The following is a 16,649-nucleotide window of genomic DNA, read 5'->3' as shown; positions in this document are numbered from 1 at the left end:
TAGTGATTTTATTGTCAGTAAAATTTTGCATCCTCGCTTTTGGTAACACGAACATTTATCCGCATTACTTTACATCTTCCATAAAAACCACACTTGATGATAATATAAATATTTCCTCGAGCAGATATACCATAATTTACTTAACTGTTCCCCCAATGTTGGACATATATTTCTATATTCAATATTCTATATTTCAAAATAGGAATATTCTACATTTTGGGGCACCTGGGTGGCTCAGTCAGTTACGCATCTGCCTTCAGCTCAGGTAATGATCTCAGGGTCCTGGGATCAGGCCCCACATCAGGCTCCCTGCTGAGCAGGGAGCCTGCTTCTCCGTCTCCCCCTCCCCACTGCTTGTGCTATCTCTCCCTCTGTCAAATTAAATAAAATCTTTGTTTTAAAAAGGAATATTCTACATTTCAAAATTCTAAATAAGGCTACAGTGAATGTGTTTGTGCTCATGTTTTATTATTTCCTTAGGCTAGATCCCCAAATGTGAGATTTCAGGACCTTCGAAAGCCTGGTATCTAATTCCAACCCTATCACCAAACTGCTCTGTGGTCCAAGGCAAGTCACGTCTCTGGGCCTCAGGTCCCACATATGAAATGAAACAGACAGACCAACCTAACACAGGGGGAATATTCCTGAAGAATAGCCAGTAACAGGATTTTAACACCTGGCAGCCACACACACAAAGGCAACCTAAATATGGACTGCATAATCTGACACACTCTACAACCACACCTTACCTACACATTTGGTCTCTCTCAAACCTGTTGCATGCTGATTTAGCATAATGGCCTCTGCTGAAAGTCCATGATTTGCTCCAGGTGGAAAGGATTAGCAACGGATCCCTCAAAGCAGAGGGGAGGTCCACAGGTGAGAGACCAGAACCACCAGGCCCTGCCTCCCCTCCTATCCTGCCTCCTAAGGGAATGTGGTCTCCCTCCAATTCCTGGAGGAGGAGGGGCTCCCTAGTAAGACGTTACCAGGTGATCCCACAAACCCCCAAACCAGCTCCTTGACCAAAGGTGAGCCAATCAGATTTTTCCCCAGAAATCTGGAGTTGGGACCTCAGACTTGGGGATTAACTCCAAGGTCACAGGAAGTAGGAGGGGAGTCGGCACTGTGGCTAACCAAAGTCATGGCAGAACTGAGATGTTGCCCATAAGCCCAAGATACTGGTCTGCAGGGAGAAGCAGGAAAATAATGAGATATTCAGAAAGAACTAGAAACACCCTTCAACCTCTCAGTTCTGGTCCCAGCAATACTTCACTTCCTGTCCTGGGGAACCTATAAGTCTGCTGGTTGTGCCCTTGCAATACCTTACCACCTTTCCCATCACCAACCTGCGGGGGTTTCTGTTTCCAGAACCCAGAGTGCCCAAGTGCTCCTCAGCCAAACCAAGCCGACCAGGAGAGTTATCAGAGGTGTTTGCAATGCCAGATGCTCAAGTCAATAGATGGAAGTTGGAGGTGGGACAAAGTATATTAGCAAATAAATCTTTAAGCACTTGCTTCTGCATCCTTCCTTAGCATGACAACAAAGGTAAAAAAAAAAAAACTCAGTGAGCCAGAGCCCAGGGACAAACAAACAGATCAATAAAAGGGTTTGTATAACCATTTCCCTCAGGATGTGCACTTTGGAGATGGCCTGAACTGGAGGGGCGCCAGGTGTCCTGAACCAGGTTGGGCCCAGTCATGAACTCAAGTCCCCGACTGATCGGAGTGGGGACACTGCACAGGAGTCCTCCCCAAAGTTCTGCTGGCTTGTATACCTGTGCTTACAGATGAGCTTCAGAAATACTAACCGGGGAGCTAGAGAAAATAGTTTCCCTCCACCAGGTCCAGCTATGCTCCTGGATAAGAAACATCTTCTGTCAAGAGTTAGGGACCCATTGCCTAAAAAGAAAACAGTAGGCACTGCAGAAAGGTTCTGGCTCTAGAGCCTGGAAATACTCCCCAAAGAACCACCAATCCTTCTATCAGGCAGGCCCTTCTCCTGGAAGTCCCTCTGTTCAGAGCTGACGGGCCCCCTCCCCAAGACAGCCAGCCCCAGGTCACAGGGGTGAGAACATCCAATGTTTCTGGAGGCCACTCCCTCCCCCAATTCCCAGCCCCATTGGGTGCCAAGAGCAGGAGTCAGGTAGATTCCGGTCTTCTTCAGTGGCTTTTCCACTCCTTGAATGGAGTGCCTTGTGCCAGCCTTTAAATATAAAATCCAGTTATTTAATATTTGTTAAAGCATAGGAGTACTTTTCTCCAGTAAAATAGTAAGTCTTGAAGAGCACTGAGCGGGGAGTCCACAAAGAACTTGACTACTGACCCTCAGAAGGTCACTTCACCTCTCCAACCTTGACTTTCATCTTGACTTTCCTCAGCAGTAAAACCATGAGGCACTGCCTGCTTCACAGGGTCACAGGTGTCAGATGAGACAGGTTCATCTGAGCACCAGCTTCCCCGCAGGGTCATTCGCTCCCCAGTAGTGTTAGGAACAGAGCAAACATCTGCTGCAGGTCCACAGCAGGCCTGATGCTTTATGTGCACAATTCAACTCAGCCTCATGATAGCCCAACCGTGTACAGGTAAGAAAAGCAGGCCCTGGGAAGTTAGACCACCCAGAGTTATATTTGAAAAACCCAGAACCACCTGACCCTCGATTTTCTACTACTCCAGGCCACCCTGCCATTGCACTAGGGATCCAAGTTCCCCAGACACAGGTCAAGAAGGCAGCCTCATGGACCCCACAGTGTCACTGCTCTCAGGAGGGAGCCCACAGACATGCAGGGCACCAATAACCCTGGTACAAGGTAGCCCCAAGAGCTGGAGACAGACAGAGACCCCTGCAGAGCTGTCCTCTCCCCGCCAGCCTCAAGAGCTGGTGGAAGGCTCTGGCAAAAGATGGCAGCCCCTCAAAGGACGAACAGGGCTGGAAGTAATCTCAAGCAAAAGGCTGGAAGTTTGTGAATTTAGATTCACATGAGGGGGTCTTGGATATTTTAAAGTAAATGAGGGATAGAAACAATCTGTGTCCATCAGTGAATGAATGGATAAGGATGTGAGAGGTGTATATATATAATGGAATACCATCCAACCATGAAAAAGAAGGAAATCTTGCCATTTGTGACCACATGGATGGACCTTGAGGGATTATGCTAAGTGAGATAAGCCAGACAGAGAAAACCAGTACTGCATGGTATCCCTTAGATGTGGAATCTGGAAAAAAAAAAAAAAAAAAATCTAAAGAAAGTCAAACTCATAGAAACAGAGAATAGCAAAGTGGCTGCTGAGAGCTGGGGGGAAATAGTAGGGAGACGTAGATAACGGTACAAATTTTCAGTGATAAGAAGAGTAAGGTCTGGGCGCCTGGGTGGCTCAGTTGGTTAAGCGACTGCCTTCGGCTCAGGTCATGATCCTGGAGTCCCAGGATCGAGTCCCACATCGGGCTCCCCGCTCAGCAGGGAGTCTGCTTCTCCCTCTGACCCTCTTCCCTCTTGTGCTCTCTCTCAAATAAATAAATAAAATCTTTAAAAAAAAAAAAAAGAAGAGTAAGTTCTGAGGATCTAATGTATAACATGATGGCTGCACTTGATAACACCATCTTGTGTAATTGAAATTTGCTGAGAGTAAAACTTAAATATTCTCACCAAAAAAAAAAAAAAAGCCAAACAAATAAATAAAAAGATGAACACGCGAAATGACGGATGTGTTAATTAACTAGATGGGGGACCCTTTCACACACATATGTGTAGCAAATCATCACAGCGTACGCGTTAAGTACCTTTCAATTTTATTTGTCAATTCTCCCTCAATAAAGCTGAAATCTCAAAATAAATTTTCAAAAATGTTTTAGTAAAATAAAAGAGAAAGGGTCAAAGCGGGTGCCCAGAGCTCAGCGGCAACCATGTCCTGCACACGCGCTCTGAAGCTTGGGTGGAGGAGGACAGTGATCGGGGCGGCCAGGCGAAGGGAAGCCAAGCAGGCAGAAGACATGGGGACAGGCACGGCGGACGCCGGAAAGGCGAGGAGGGCTTGAAGAAAGGAAAAAGGAAAGGAGAGGGGGCCGCCAAGAGAAAAGAGGTTCAAGATGAATTTTTGCAGAGGCAGAGCTGTGATAATGCCCGTTAGAGCCAGCTTCCAGAAAGGACCGGGCAGAGAAAATAGGAGCTGCTGGAGCCCAGGGAAGGGCAAGGCCAGTGCCTGCACGTGACCAGTCCCAGCACAGCCCTCAGGTTGAAGCCCCAGTTAGGGAGACGTTAGGGTGGATGCGGCTGCTGGGAAGGGCCTCGCGCCTCAGCACTCAAGGCAAGCAAACCCCTCCCTGCTTGTGCCTGGCACTGAATGAAAGGGCCAACTACTGAGTGACGGGGGACTGAAGAAGGCCCAGCTCAAGCCCAAGGGTGGCGAAGACCAGCAGAAGGGATCAGCACTGAGGGTCACTGTGGAGAGCCTCCAGGCCAGAAGGAAGAAGAAACAGGAAGTGACCAGAGAGACCGTTTGGACAGCTTCAAGACAAAATCTTGAAGGCAGGTTCAAGGGCACAGGGGCTGCCTGGAGACCACTAGGCTCATCAAGAGCTCTGGAAAGTCGTGACACATGTGCAAAGAACTGGCTGTGTTGAATCCACAGTCACGCCATCAGCACTCAGGCAGTCCTAGGGTGCCGTCTCCCACCCAGCCCCCACCCCTCAGTCCTGTCGAGGTCACTTGCTGCCTCTTCCTCCACCTAGATGCTGTCCTACAAGCCTCTTCAGGGAACACCAGCAGCCTCGCTTCTGCACACACGGTGCTCTGCTGGCCACGCACAAGGTCCCAACCAGTGGTTTTTCAGGTTGTAAATGGCAACAACTAAAAGGACTCAAAAACCTCCGGAGTCAAAATGCAAAATCCCAACAGCCCTTCAAAAATCTGACAAGAGCGGCGCCTGGGTGGCGCAGTCGGTTAAGGATCCGACTCTTGGTCTCGGCTCAGGGGCTCAGGTCGTGATCGCAGGGTTGTGGGACTGGGCTCCGCGCTCAGGGTGGAGTCTGCTTGGGATTCCCTCTCCCTCTCCCCCTGCCCCGCCCCCTGCCCATGCACTCACTCCTTCTCTCTGGAATAAATAAATCTTCTTTTAAAAAAAATCTAACAAGAGGGGGCACCTGGGTGGCTCAGTCATTGAGCGTCTGCCTTCAGCTCAGGTCATGATCCCAGGGTCCTGGGATCGAGCCCCACATCGGGCTCCCTGCTCAGCGGGAAGCCTGCTTCTCCCTCTCCCACTCCCCCTGCTTGTGTTCCCTCTCTCGCTGTGTCTCTCTCTGTCAAATAAATAAATAAAATCTTAAAAAAAAAAATCTAACAAGAGTACACAGTTGTTCTAGATGCTTACAGAAAGCAAAGCTAAGAAAAACATAAATTATTGGGAACGAGATTTAGGGCTCAAACTTAAGAAAATGTTTCTAATATGCAGATCTGTCCAATAATGCAACTGACTGTCTGGGGAGGGAGTGAACTCCCCATCATTAGAGGTAGCCAAGCAAAGACTGAAGGACCACAGGCTAAGGAACTGCAAAGAAGATTCCTTAGATAATCTCTAAGGCTCTGTCCAACCCAAGACCCCACAAAAGGAAATAAATGGTAGAACAATTACAGCCACATTTAGCAAACCATAGAGCAGCAGAATTAGCCCCACTACCCTTGAAGCTTGAAAGAAGTACCTTTACAGCAAATAGAAGTATGACTTTATGCCATGGTTGATAAGCTTCCAGACCTATGACTCCGACCTGATAACAGAAAGAGGTCCAAGAAGGGCTTCATTGAATGAATCAATAACCGACCCGAGGCAGGTTACCAAAGGCTGAGACAGATGTGCAGGATTGGAAAGCCTGGCATCATGGCCGACAAGAACGTCCCTCCACCCCCAGAACATTCTCACACCCGCACTGTCAGAGGCAGCACAGGGAACTGAATGAGCCGTGGATCCCAGCAGGTGCGACCCCAGAGAAACACCCCGCGCAGCCCCTTCCTACAGGAGGGCCTGGCCTTTCATGCCCCGGGTGATGTGGACAGGTGGGGAGCAGGGGGTCACGGTTGCGGGAAAGTCTGGCCCCTCTGACCAGACACAGCCCCTCACACGGGGTGAGGGACAAGACCACAGACAGAGCAGTGTCACTCACAGCCTCGACAGAGCCTGGTTATTCTGGAACAGCAGTTCTGGTAACATGTGCAGCTGGTTCCGGTTCAGTCGTCTACAAGAGAGAAGAAAGGAAGAGTTGGAAGGTGCCTCAGCACCCAGGAAATCCAAAGACTTGTCAGAAAGCACTGGATTCAGAGTGAGAGGGCACGGGGTTCAAATCCCAACAGGGTCACTGGGTTACCCCAGGGAAATGAGCTGCCCTGGGCCTCAGTTTCTATGAAGTGGGAGTTCGCCATCCAACACTTGGGGAGGATGAGCCAGAGCACCTATGGAAGGTCCTCTCCAAGGACCTGGTGTGTAGTGGGCAGTCAACACCTCCCATGATTTCCGCCCATGCTCCTCGTCATCATCATGTTACATTCGCAACACCCTTTGCAACTCATAAGGCACTGATTGAAATACTATCTTGGCTTGTGAGCTGAACACCTGACTCCACTTGAAATGTGAGCAGGGGTAGGACTGCCCCACGTTCTGATTCTTCATTGCTTTCACCCACGTTTGACTCAGTGGCAACTTTCTTTTATTGTTTGCTTTAGGTCTGTTTCTCAAAATGAAAATCGCATTATCTATTTTTTTATTATCTATGAAAATGCATGTTTAATTCTTTAGAAACTTCACATAACAGAAGAAAAAGTATTCAGCCACCTGCATTTTCCTCCTTCAACAATCTGTGGTGTCTCTCTGTGCTAAACAATAGAGAACAACCCCTTTATTTTTAATGACTAGTATGTCCATCATTTCTAATTGCTCTACTGGTGGACAGAACAACTTCTCAGTTTTATATACACAGGCAGGAGTGGGAAGTCTCGTTCTGGAATGTGGCCTGGACGGGAAGATAAAATGCAGAAAGCACCCAGACTTGTCCTAGGAAAGCAGCAACACCTAACCAGACGTCAGCAGCCAGTTCTCTGACGCTGGAGTACGGGACTCCCGCCCATCGGGGGTGCAACACCTACAAGTATGGAAGCTTGGTCCTCGCACTGTGGTCCACGGGCCCCCTACAGGGGCTTCGCCTGGGAGGTGGTAAGAGCTGCAACATCGCAGCCTCTCCCCCAGGCCTGTGGAGTCAGACTCTGCATTTCAGCAGGATCCCCAAGTGATCTGGGCACACGTAAAGGGTGGAGAAGCTCTAGTGTAAAACCCAGCCCCCGCCCTCCAGACTACAGCACAGTTCCGGTCTCGCACAAACATCTCCTTTTACAGGGCTGGACGAGGATACACCAACTTAGTAAAAGCTTTCTCGTGCTGGCGGAGAGGAAGAAACGTAATTGTCTGTGGCCAATAGTAACTGGTCTGTGGTCACCTCCTAGGAGGTGACCCTTCATCTGGTATGTGAGAAAGGCACCATTTTCCAGCACGGTGCAGACAAGGAGACCAGCTGGGAGAAGTTTACTCAAAAGGGCAGGCTCCTAGGGAAACACATCACTGCCTTGGAAAAAAAAAAAGTGGGTGGGGGGAACCACCAATATAATCCTTAAAGCAACAGGAGTGGACATCAGATCACTCCAAGTTCCTTAACCTTGTCCAGTAAATTAATCCTGTATTTACACTGCCTGGTAATCATTGGGTTTTGTTTTGTTTTGTTTTCCCCCAAGACTTTCTCATTTTTCCAGCTTCAATTTCTGAAAACACTGAAGAGGAAAAAAAAAAAATTCCACAGCCAGTATAAAGTAGAAAATCAAAGAACACCAAAGGAGGGCCCCAGCATGGTGAAGGAGCTGCAGGTAGCTAAGAACGGGGACAGCAGTAGTGGTGACCAGTCCTTCTTAGCCCTTAGCTTGTGCCAGGAACTGGAACAAGTGATGTAGAGGCACTACGTCACCATCAGAGGGAAAGCAGAACACACAGGTGGGTTTCTTGCTCTTGAGTATGACAACAAGGGCTCGAGTTCATGCACGTACCCTCCCATCTCCTTCTTGCAACAACCCTGCAGGAAAATTCTACCTCTACCATCTTGCCACACGGCTTGGCTCTTAATAGGCGCTCAGGATTTTTATTGACTCCGTTGAGCTGTCTCTGTGATAGTTGAGGGGGCTGGGATGCCCAGAGGTGAGTGACTCACTCTCGTCATGACCAAGTACTAGAGCCAGGTTCTGAAGAATGCCTTTCCCCCACCTTGCACACCGGCACCCCCCTCGGCCAGCGCAGGGTGGCTGAGCGACCCCCGTGGCCAGGGGGACTGCACCCCTCGGCTTCTCTACTCAAGCTTGCAGGAACTGCTTATAAGAACCAGTTGTGTCTGTTCCCAAACCTACCTATGCCAGAGGTGCTTATAATAATTAACTATGACAGAAGTGAACAAAATACTCATGTGAAAAGAGTCATCTCCATAAAAACTAAATTGGATGCTTTGGAGAAGGCCAATAAACCAAAATCTGTTCATTGAAGGGCTGTTGAATTAAGTAAAATACTGGGCCATGGGCAGGAGGGTCACAAAAGAAGCTCGGGGGGCGCCTGGGTGGCTCAGTCGGTGAAGCATCTCACTTCGGCTCAGCTCATGATCTCAGGGTCCTGGGACCCAGCCCGGAATCGGGCTCTCTGCTCAGTGGGGGGTCTGCTTCTCCCTCTCCCCTGCTTGGGCTGTCTCTCTGTCTCTCAGATATATAAGTAAAATCTTTAAAAAAGAAAAAAAGAAAGAAAAAAAAGAAACTCGGGATTCTTCACCCAGATTGCTCCTAAGGGTCTTTTAAACATCTCAATCCACCTTAAAGAAATCCAAACCAAAAATCATAAGCGAGTAATATGTGTGTAGTGTAGGTGAAGAAAACAATACAGAACTCCAGTCTCATACTAAGAAGAAACGCTCTGGCCAAAAAAAAAAAAAAAAACAAGGTGGGGGAAGAGGGTTGGTGAGTGCACACTTCCATGTCTGCGCTTAAATGGATGTTTGGAATACACGCGGTGTTAATGACTGTCCGCTTTATCCAACCTGTATGATTAATGGGTCCACCACTGGTCTCCAGCAAGTCAGAGGAGAGGGTGCTGGCTGGCCGCAGTGAGTGCCACTCACCCCCCAGGGACTCGGCAGTCACGTGCCCCAAGAAGAACCTCCTGCTGTGAACTTGCGGGGGACCCACCCCAGAAGAAAGGAACAGGCAACAGGACAGAGGGGACAAAGTCTGCAGTGACAAGTCGTGACTCAAAAAGGAGGGCCCTGCCCCCTCCCGGGTGGCAGCGGCACGCCTGACGTGGGCCACCCCCATCGTGTGTCGACCCCCCACCCACCCACCTTCCCTCCTCCTGCAGAGCGTGACAGCACCCAGAGCTGGAGCTGCAGGGGGTTCCGTCTGGATCCCAATCAGGGCCCCACAGCCAGGTAATGAATGTGGACTTTGTTCTGAGCCTTTGAAAGAAAACAAATACGGCACTAATCATCTATTCTCGCTGCAGGCTCCTTATCGCTCACTTTTAAGCCCGGATGAAGAATGCAAAAGAAAAGACTGCCTTGCTTTTTCTTCCAGGCTGCAGGAAGGAATGGACACAACCCTATTCTCCCCCCTATATTTAATATCTTACTTTCTTTGAAGTAAAAGAGAAAAGTGAGGTATTAGGTCATAGTCATTAAGAGCTCAGGCTTTGGAGGCAAAAGGACCCGGGTTCTAATCCCCTCTTCTGCACTTAATCACTTAATAATGCAAGTGCCTTAACTTCAGTGCCCCTCTGTTTCTCATCTGTAAAATACCACTGACCACAGTGTTGTTTTAAGGATTAAATGAGATATTGTAGGGCAAAGAGCTTATCTTGGTGCCTGGCACAGAGTGAGGCAATCAACCATAGCTATAATTATAATTATAAATTCATTGTCAGAAAATCCATAAAAAAGATAAGCACAAAGAGTAGAATAAAAGTTACCTGATATCCCACCACTCAATGCAATGAGAGTTAATCTTCCCAATTACTTTCCTCCTCCTGTGTTCTATATACATAGAGGCTGATGCGATTTACATAAAAGTCACTTCCTGCCTTTTTCATTCAATATTATACTGTGAGCACATTCCAATGGCCTTCACTGTTCTTCAAAAGCGTGACTTGATACCCTACGTCTCACCAGAATGGCTTTCTCCATTTCTTTGTTGTTGTATTTAAATGATGTGCAAAGAATATCCTGGATATATACATTTTTAGCCACGTCTCTGATTACTGCCTTAAAATAAAATGGACTTTCTGGGTCAGAGGGCATGAACTCTAGGACTCTTGGTACCTCTTGAGAGCCAAAGCAAAGCGAAACAGTGAGACCACTGACCCTGGTGAATGTGTGTCCATCCCCCACCTCACTAATACCCTATTCCTTTTTTTTTTTTTCGTTATTGCCAACCTGAAATGCAAAACTTGATCAAGACCCATTTTTCAAATGCAAAAAGCCCAGGTTTGGAGAAAGCATGTAAGTCAGAAATATCTCCACCTTCCAGCTTCTGTGCTATGGCCCTGAACGCCCAAGACGCAGCTTCTCAGGTGACCGCTGGGTGTCCCCGACAGCCCCCTTGGCACACCCATGCTTCCTCACTGCCACACAACGGGAGCATGGACAGTGGTCACACCTGAGCTATGAGATTAGAGAAAGCAATTTCACTTCCTCTGTACTGCGTGGGGTTTTTGCCATAATGCATTATCAGGGAAAAACAACAAAGAGAGTTGCATTTAGAGTGTGGGATGCAGACACCCTCCAGCTTTGTCCTCGCTCTCACCTCGTGATGAGGCTGTGGCCGCTTCTCCGGCTGTGGCTGCCCCCGGCTCCCATCAGCCGGCAGGAGGCCGGGGGTTGGGGGCCGGGGGTGGGGCGTGCCGGCCTCTCCCCCACCCTGCCCTTGCTGCCAGGCTCAGCTGTCATGTCCCCTCAGCGCCACCCCACCGCCCTGAGCCTGCGCCCGCGGATACTCACAGCCGCTCCAGCTCCTTCATGTCATCAAAAGCCCCCCGCTCCACCACTCCAATCTGGTTCTCCATCAGCTGCCTGGGGGAGCAAAGAGACAAGAACAGCTAGAGGAGGCTGGACAGGGACTCTGAGCAATAGCTAGCACCAGGGAGTAAAACGGTGCAGGGCCCAGGAAGCACACAGACCCAGGTCCCGGCCTGAGCGGACAAAAGTGCCCCCCAACCTTGCAAATTCCCGGCAGGTATCCTCAGCACGCCCAGGCCTGACAGCGAGGTGCACTTCCAGCCCCTGTGCCCGTGCGGACCCCTCTGCCGCCACCAGGCCCACGGGGCACCAGAGCGTCAGGCCACGGCTCCAAAGGCATCCTGGTTCCGGGAAGCCGGGACCCAGGCGGCAGGGGCCCTCCTTCGGCCCGGAGGGCACATGTCTAAGAGGCAGAGCCAGGGCGATGGGCCAGTAGCAGGGGGAGGGGAGCCTGTGCCAACCGGGCAAAGCCCACACATGCAGCGAACACACTCCACAGTTGGCAGACCACACCCCCTCTGCCTGCACCCCTACACCGCCTGGCTGCACCTGCTGCCCAGTCAGCCACCTGGCTCCATGATGGCATACCTCCCCACCTCCAGCATTCCCTGCAGCCCAAGACGGCCGGCTGGCAGGCAGTTGGCTTGTTGCGTGCTACCTTCTGAGATCATCAAGTATATTTTCCTCCCTGCGTTTTCCCCCGTCCGCTCCTAAGCAGTGGACCTCAGAGGAGGTTCGGGGTAGGGCAGGGGGCGGAAGCTGCTACCATGCGCTTCTCTTCCTCCACCTTGTTTCCAAAAGCCTGAGCTGTCGAGGAGCCCATGCTGGAGGACAGGAAGGGTGAGGGATGCCAGGAGGGAAGGAGGGTTTTCCAGGACTCAGAAGAGATTCCTGGAGCCTGGGAAGGAGTCAAAGGTCAGTGGGTTTGGGAGCAGCAAGACCCCTGCCCAGCGACTAATAGCTCTGACCCCAGTGAAGATGTCCCCAGCCCCCCCCAAAGACCCTCAGAGCTGCAAAGTAGTTCTGAAAGAACTGAGGCCCCAGGACCCTTGCACTACCCTGGGAGCAAGGGGTGAGGACCCTACGACTATCTGGTGTTGAACGTGTCAGAACGCATGCATGAGTCCGAGAGCTGCAGAGCAGGAAGAGATGAAGGGATCCACCCCTTCCCCCTCCTCACTCCTCACCCCTGCCCTGCTCGAAAAGGGAAATGCTACAGACAGCTCCTTGGCTGGCCAGTGGCCAACCCCAATAGAGCCACACCTGCCACCTCTGGTATCTGCCACTGTCCAGCACCTGTGGAGAGCCCCTCTGTCCTCAACTGTCCCCACCCACCTACCCTCTTGAGTCAGGGGGAGCTGTAGCCTCACTGGGGAGTCTGTCTGAGGCACAGAGTCAAAAAAACAATGGAGACAGTCAAGGGCTGAGATGCATCCCCCAAAATTCATACACTGAAGCCCCGACCCCCAGTGTGATTTGGAGATGCAGCCTGTAGGGAGGTAATCAAGGTTTAATGAGGTCAAAAGGGTAGGGCGCTAATCTGATAGGACTGGTATCCTTATAAGAAGAGGAAGAGACACCAGAGACCTCTCTCTGTGCACACACAGAGGAAAGGCCATGTGAGGACACAGCAAGAAGGTGGCCAGCAAGAGAGGCCTCACCGCAAACAACCCGGATGGCACCTTGATCACAGACTTCTAGCCTCAAGAACTGTGAGAAAATACATTTCTGTGTTTAAGCCCCCCAGTCTGTGGTCTTTTGTGTTGGCGGCCCCAGCAGACCAAGCCAGAGACCTGAAGCTTCCTCACGGTCACCCGGCCTTCCCTCATTCCAGGATAAGACGCCCCACCTGCCCAGCCTGGGTCCTGCCAGGTGGCGACCACTGGTGGCCGCCACGCCCAATTTCTCAGCCCTGCTCAGTCTCAGGCCTCACCATCACTCCCACCCGCCCCGCTCAGGGCATCTGCAGACTGACTCCACAGGGAGAGGCCATGCCTGCCTACAACTCTACAGCCCACAGCCAGGGCTCTGCCTCGGACCCACAGGGCCATTGCCAAGGGTGGGAGGTGATGAGCGGGGGCGGCAGCCCATACTCACAGCACCCGCAGTTGCTTGAGCCCCGCGAAGTCGTTTTTGTGGATCCGAGTGATGTTGTTCCCGTTGAGTTCCCTGGTGGACGAAAGGAGAAAGAAATGGTGAGATGCCCAGGGTGGGCCCCCAGGCCAGGGCTCAGTGCCACACTCCCTCTCCACCGAACTCCAGGCTGTCCTCTCACCAATGGGGCTGGGCGCTTCCCAGCCGAGCCCTGGGACGCCCACGTCTATGTCAAGGCCCAACAAGCCGAGGCCCATCTTTGCAGCAGATGTCCAGCCCAGGAAATGCACACGGCACAGGCTCGCTGCTGGGAGAGCTGTGGGAGCTGAAGTCATGGCTTTTGCCCAGAAAGAGCTCAGGCTGATTGGACAGACAAGACATTCATGCAGGGAAGAATCTGGAAACTAGCCAATGGGAGGTTATTCAGGTGGATCCCCCAACTGTAAAGTGTGGATAATAACTGTGACTATCTCATTGGGTTAGCCTGGGGCCTAAACAGTAAAGAGCATGGCCTGTGCTGGGAAAGGGCCCCTTGCAGACAGCGATGCTATGATCTGGTGGCAGTCTCCTACGAGCTGTCCAGAGTCGGAGCAGGGGAGAGCAGGGTGGGCCATGCATTTTAAGACTGAGGATGTGGGATTCAAGCTGAGGCCTAAAAGACAAGGCAGATGTGCCCGGGACGGAGTGCACATTCCAGGAAAGAATGCCCCGGAGTATCTGGGGGCCAAGGGAGGAGACAGGCTGCGAGTCAGGAGCTGTGGGAAGCAGGGCTGGGGGAATGTGAGTCCAGATCACAGAGGGCCTGAGAAAGCAAGCAGAGGAAGTCAGGGAGCCGAGGAGGCCGGCGGGCAGGAGCCCACTATGAGGTCAGTCCTGCATCGAGGGGAAGGAGAGCAGGGCCGAGGAGGGGAGGGGGCCCACTCTCTGGAACCCAGGGCCAGGCCTGAGCTGCAGTGGCTTCTCTGCCGGCAACCCCACCCCACCCCCCGCCTCTGGCCTTCCTCCCTTCAAGGCTACATGTGTTCCTCCTCGGCCCACCCCAACCACAACCTTGGACATGGACCCCACCTTAGAGGCTATCTGGCCCCCGCTGAGCCTCCTAGGGAAGCTCATTCGCCTCTGCCAGGCCACTTCTCTTCACAGTGAGCTAGTGCAGCCTCAGAAAAGCAGGTCCCTCCAGGAGGCAGCTACAGCACTCTCCAGAAAGTTCTTCCACCGAACCACATGCAGCAGGATCTCAATCAGGCCTAGCCCCATACCCAGCTTTCTGTCTTCTGCTCTGTCTCCCTGTGGCAGCTCTGTGTTCACATCCACCCCAACTCCTCCCCTTTCTCACCACGTCACAGTCACTCGCATGCTTGGCAACAACCTAACTACCCCCACCCCCACATGCACGCGCACACACACACACCCTAGTCCCCTGCAGCCTGGCTTCCTCACTTACCAACCCCGGTCAACCCAAATCGCAGCTACTCTGAAAAACAGCAAGCTCCCTCTCCTGTAAGCATTTAGGAACTGTGTTTGGCCTAGACGATATTCTAGAGTTGCATCCACTAAGAACCCCATATTACAGTTTCCACATACTCCAGAAACCAGGCTCTGCGGACGCTCTCAGGAGGGGCTGGAAAGTAGTGACGGCACCTGTCTTACAGACGAGGACATTGTGCCTCAGAGAGGTCAGGTGTCTTCCAGAGGTCACCAGCTGCTCTATGACAGAGCAGAGATGTGGACATGGCCGTCTGATCCAGGGGCCCAAGCTTCTCCTAGCAGGCCGGGCCGGTGACAAGCGGATAACGCATTCAACCCGCCACTCTCCTGCCCTGCCCACCCCCCCCCCCCCGGAGCCTGTCTTCTGATCCTGAGGAGCAGCGGGAAAATTTATTCCCTGCCCATATCTTTTCAAACAGGATCTCTCAGAGGGGCTTGAGGCCTCTCCAAGGTAATGAGAGCCCCAGATTGAGGCACTTCCCACCCTCGAGGCTGTGAGGAAGCCCTCTCCACATGAGACAGGCTCTTTTTTTTTTTATAAGATTTTATGTATTTGTTTGAGAGAGAGATCGAGATTGAGAGAACGAGTGGGAGGAGGGGTGGGGGAGAGGCAGACCCCCCGCTGAGCAGGGAGCCGGACGCAGGACTCGATCCCAGGACCCTGGGATCATGACCTGAGCCGAAGGCAGACGCTTAACGACTGAGCCACCCAGGAGACCAAGACAGGCTCTTTCCAACATGAGGGTCTTTTCTCTTGAACTAAATAGTCTTCCCTGAAACAGCCACCTCCGAGCCTCACCTGCACAGCACCCCAACCTGCTCCTTCCACTCACAATCGTGCTTTAAGCATCGAGAACATCATCAACAAGCCCTTCAAATTGGTTCCCTCTGCAAGCAGGGCTGGTTTCCCTTGGGCCATCCTGCTGAAACTTTCATCCCCAAACCCAAAACCACAAGGAATTTTGGGGTGTTTTAATTTCTTGATTATAATGATACATCGGCACTGATAACAAGAGCAAAAATGTTAAACTTAAATGGACAGCACCAGAGCAATGTTTAGTTGACCTTCCCGCACATCTGAGAAACCAGATACTACGCAGTCATTTAAAAGGGTACAAATCATTTTGTACTCACAGGGAAAGATGTCCATGATACAGTTTGTGGTAAGAGGGTTACAAGACAGCTTGTATTCTATGAGCCCACTCATGTAAAATCTATACCCATGTCCATCCTGGGATGTGCACAGAGCAAGCTCCCTCGGGGCTGTTTGCCACATATTAATGCCTATAACTGCTAAGTGCTGGTTTTAGTTTCTTTTTTATGCTTTTCTGCACTGCTTGAATTTTTTTTTTAAGATTTTATTTATTCATTTGAGAGAAAGAGAGAGGGAGCACATGAGTGAAGGGGGAGAGGCAGAGGGAGAGGGAGAAGCAGGCTCCCCGCTGAGCAGGGAGCCCGATGCAGGACTCGATCCCAGGACCCTGAGATCACAACCTGGGCCAAAGGCAGATGCCCAACCATCTGAGCCACCCAAGCACCCTTGCTTGAATTTTTTAAATTATATCTATATTTTTACAAGCCAACAAAATATTCCAGTTACTGCCTTTAAAAATAAGAGTAATACAGGGCACCTGGGTGGCTCAGTTTGTTGGGTGTCTGGCTCTTGTTTTTGGTTCAGGTCATGAGCTCAAGGTCCTGGGATCAGGCCCCCCGTCAGGCTCTGTGCTGGGCATGGACCTGCTTGGGGTTCTCTCTCCCACTCTCTCTCTGCCCCTCCCCCACCCATGCATGCTCTCTCTCTAAAAAAAATACTAATAAAATAAATAAAAATAAAAATAAGAGTAATACATGCACATTGTTGAATTTTTTCAATTTTCTGAAGAATAAAGAAAAAAATTAAAATCACACATCAATTCATCCCCCAGAATTAAACCCTGTTAAAATTCTGGAATAGTTTCTTCCAAGCCTGTTTTCTTTGGACACAATTTTTATGTAGT

At 50.9% G+C, this 16,649-nt stretch overlaps 1 protein-coding gene across 1 annotated transcript in view; it reads right to left on the bottom strand.

The window, feature by feature from the left end:
- The window catches only part of SLIT1 (slit guidance ligand 1), a 145,484-nt gene extending 130,964 nt beyond the window's left edge, over positions 1 to 14,520 (bottom strand). Inside the window, exons 1-6 of the mRNA XM_028098650.1 lie at positions 14,501 to 14,520; positions 13,168 to 13,239; positions 11,837 to 11,894; positions 11,270 to 11,451; positions 11,053 to 11,124; positions 6,154 to 6,225 (exon numbers count right to left, since the gene is read on the bottom strand). Coding sequence (XP_027954451.1) covers positions 6,154 to 6,225; positions 11,053 to 11,124; positions 11,270 to 11,451; positions 11,837 to 11,894; positions 13,168 to 13,239; positions 14,501 to 14,520 — 476 coding nt within the window. The remainder of the gene's footprint in view (positions 1 to 6,153; positions 6,226 to 11,052; positions 11,125 to 11,269; positions 11,452 to 11,836; positions 11,895 to 13,167; positions 13,240 to 14,500) is intronic.
- Between the last annotated feature and the right edge of the window lie 2,129 nt (positions 14,521 to 16,649).

Source organism: Eumetopias jubatus, unplaced genomic scaffold, assembly GCF_037043125.1.
Source record: "Eumetopias jubatus isolate StellerSeaLion01/CBP00866 unplaced genomic scaffold, mEumJub1_p1.0 scaffold_17, whole genome shotgun sequence".
NCBI lineage: Eukaryota > Metazoa > Chordata > Mammalia > Carnivora > Otariidae > Eumetopias > Eumetopias jubatus.
This window is presented reverse-complemented; position numbering and strand designations above follow the sequence as displayed.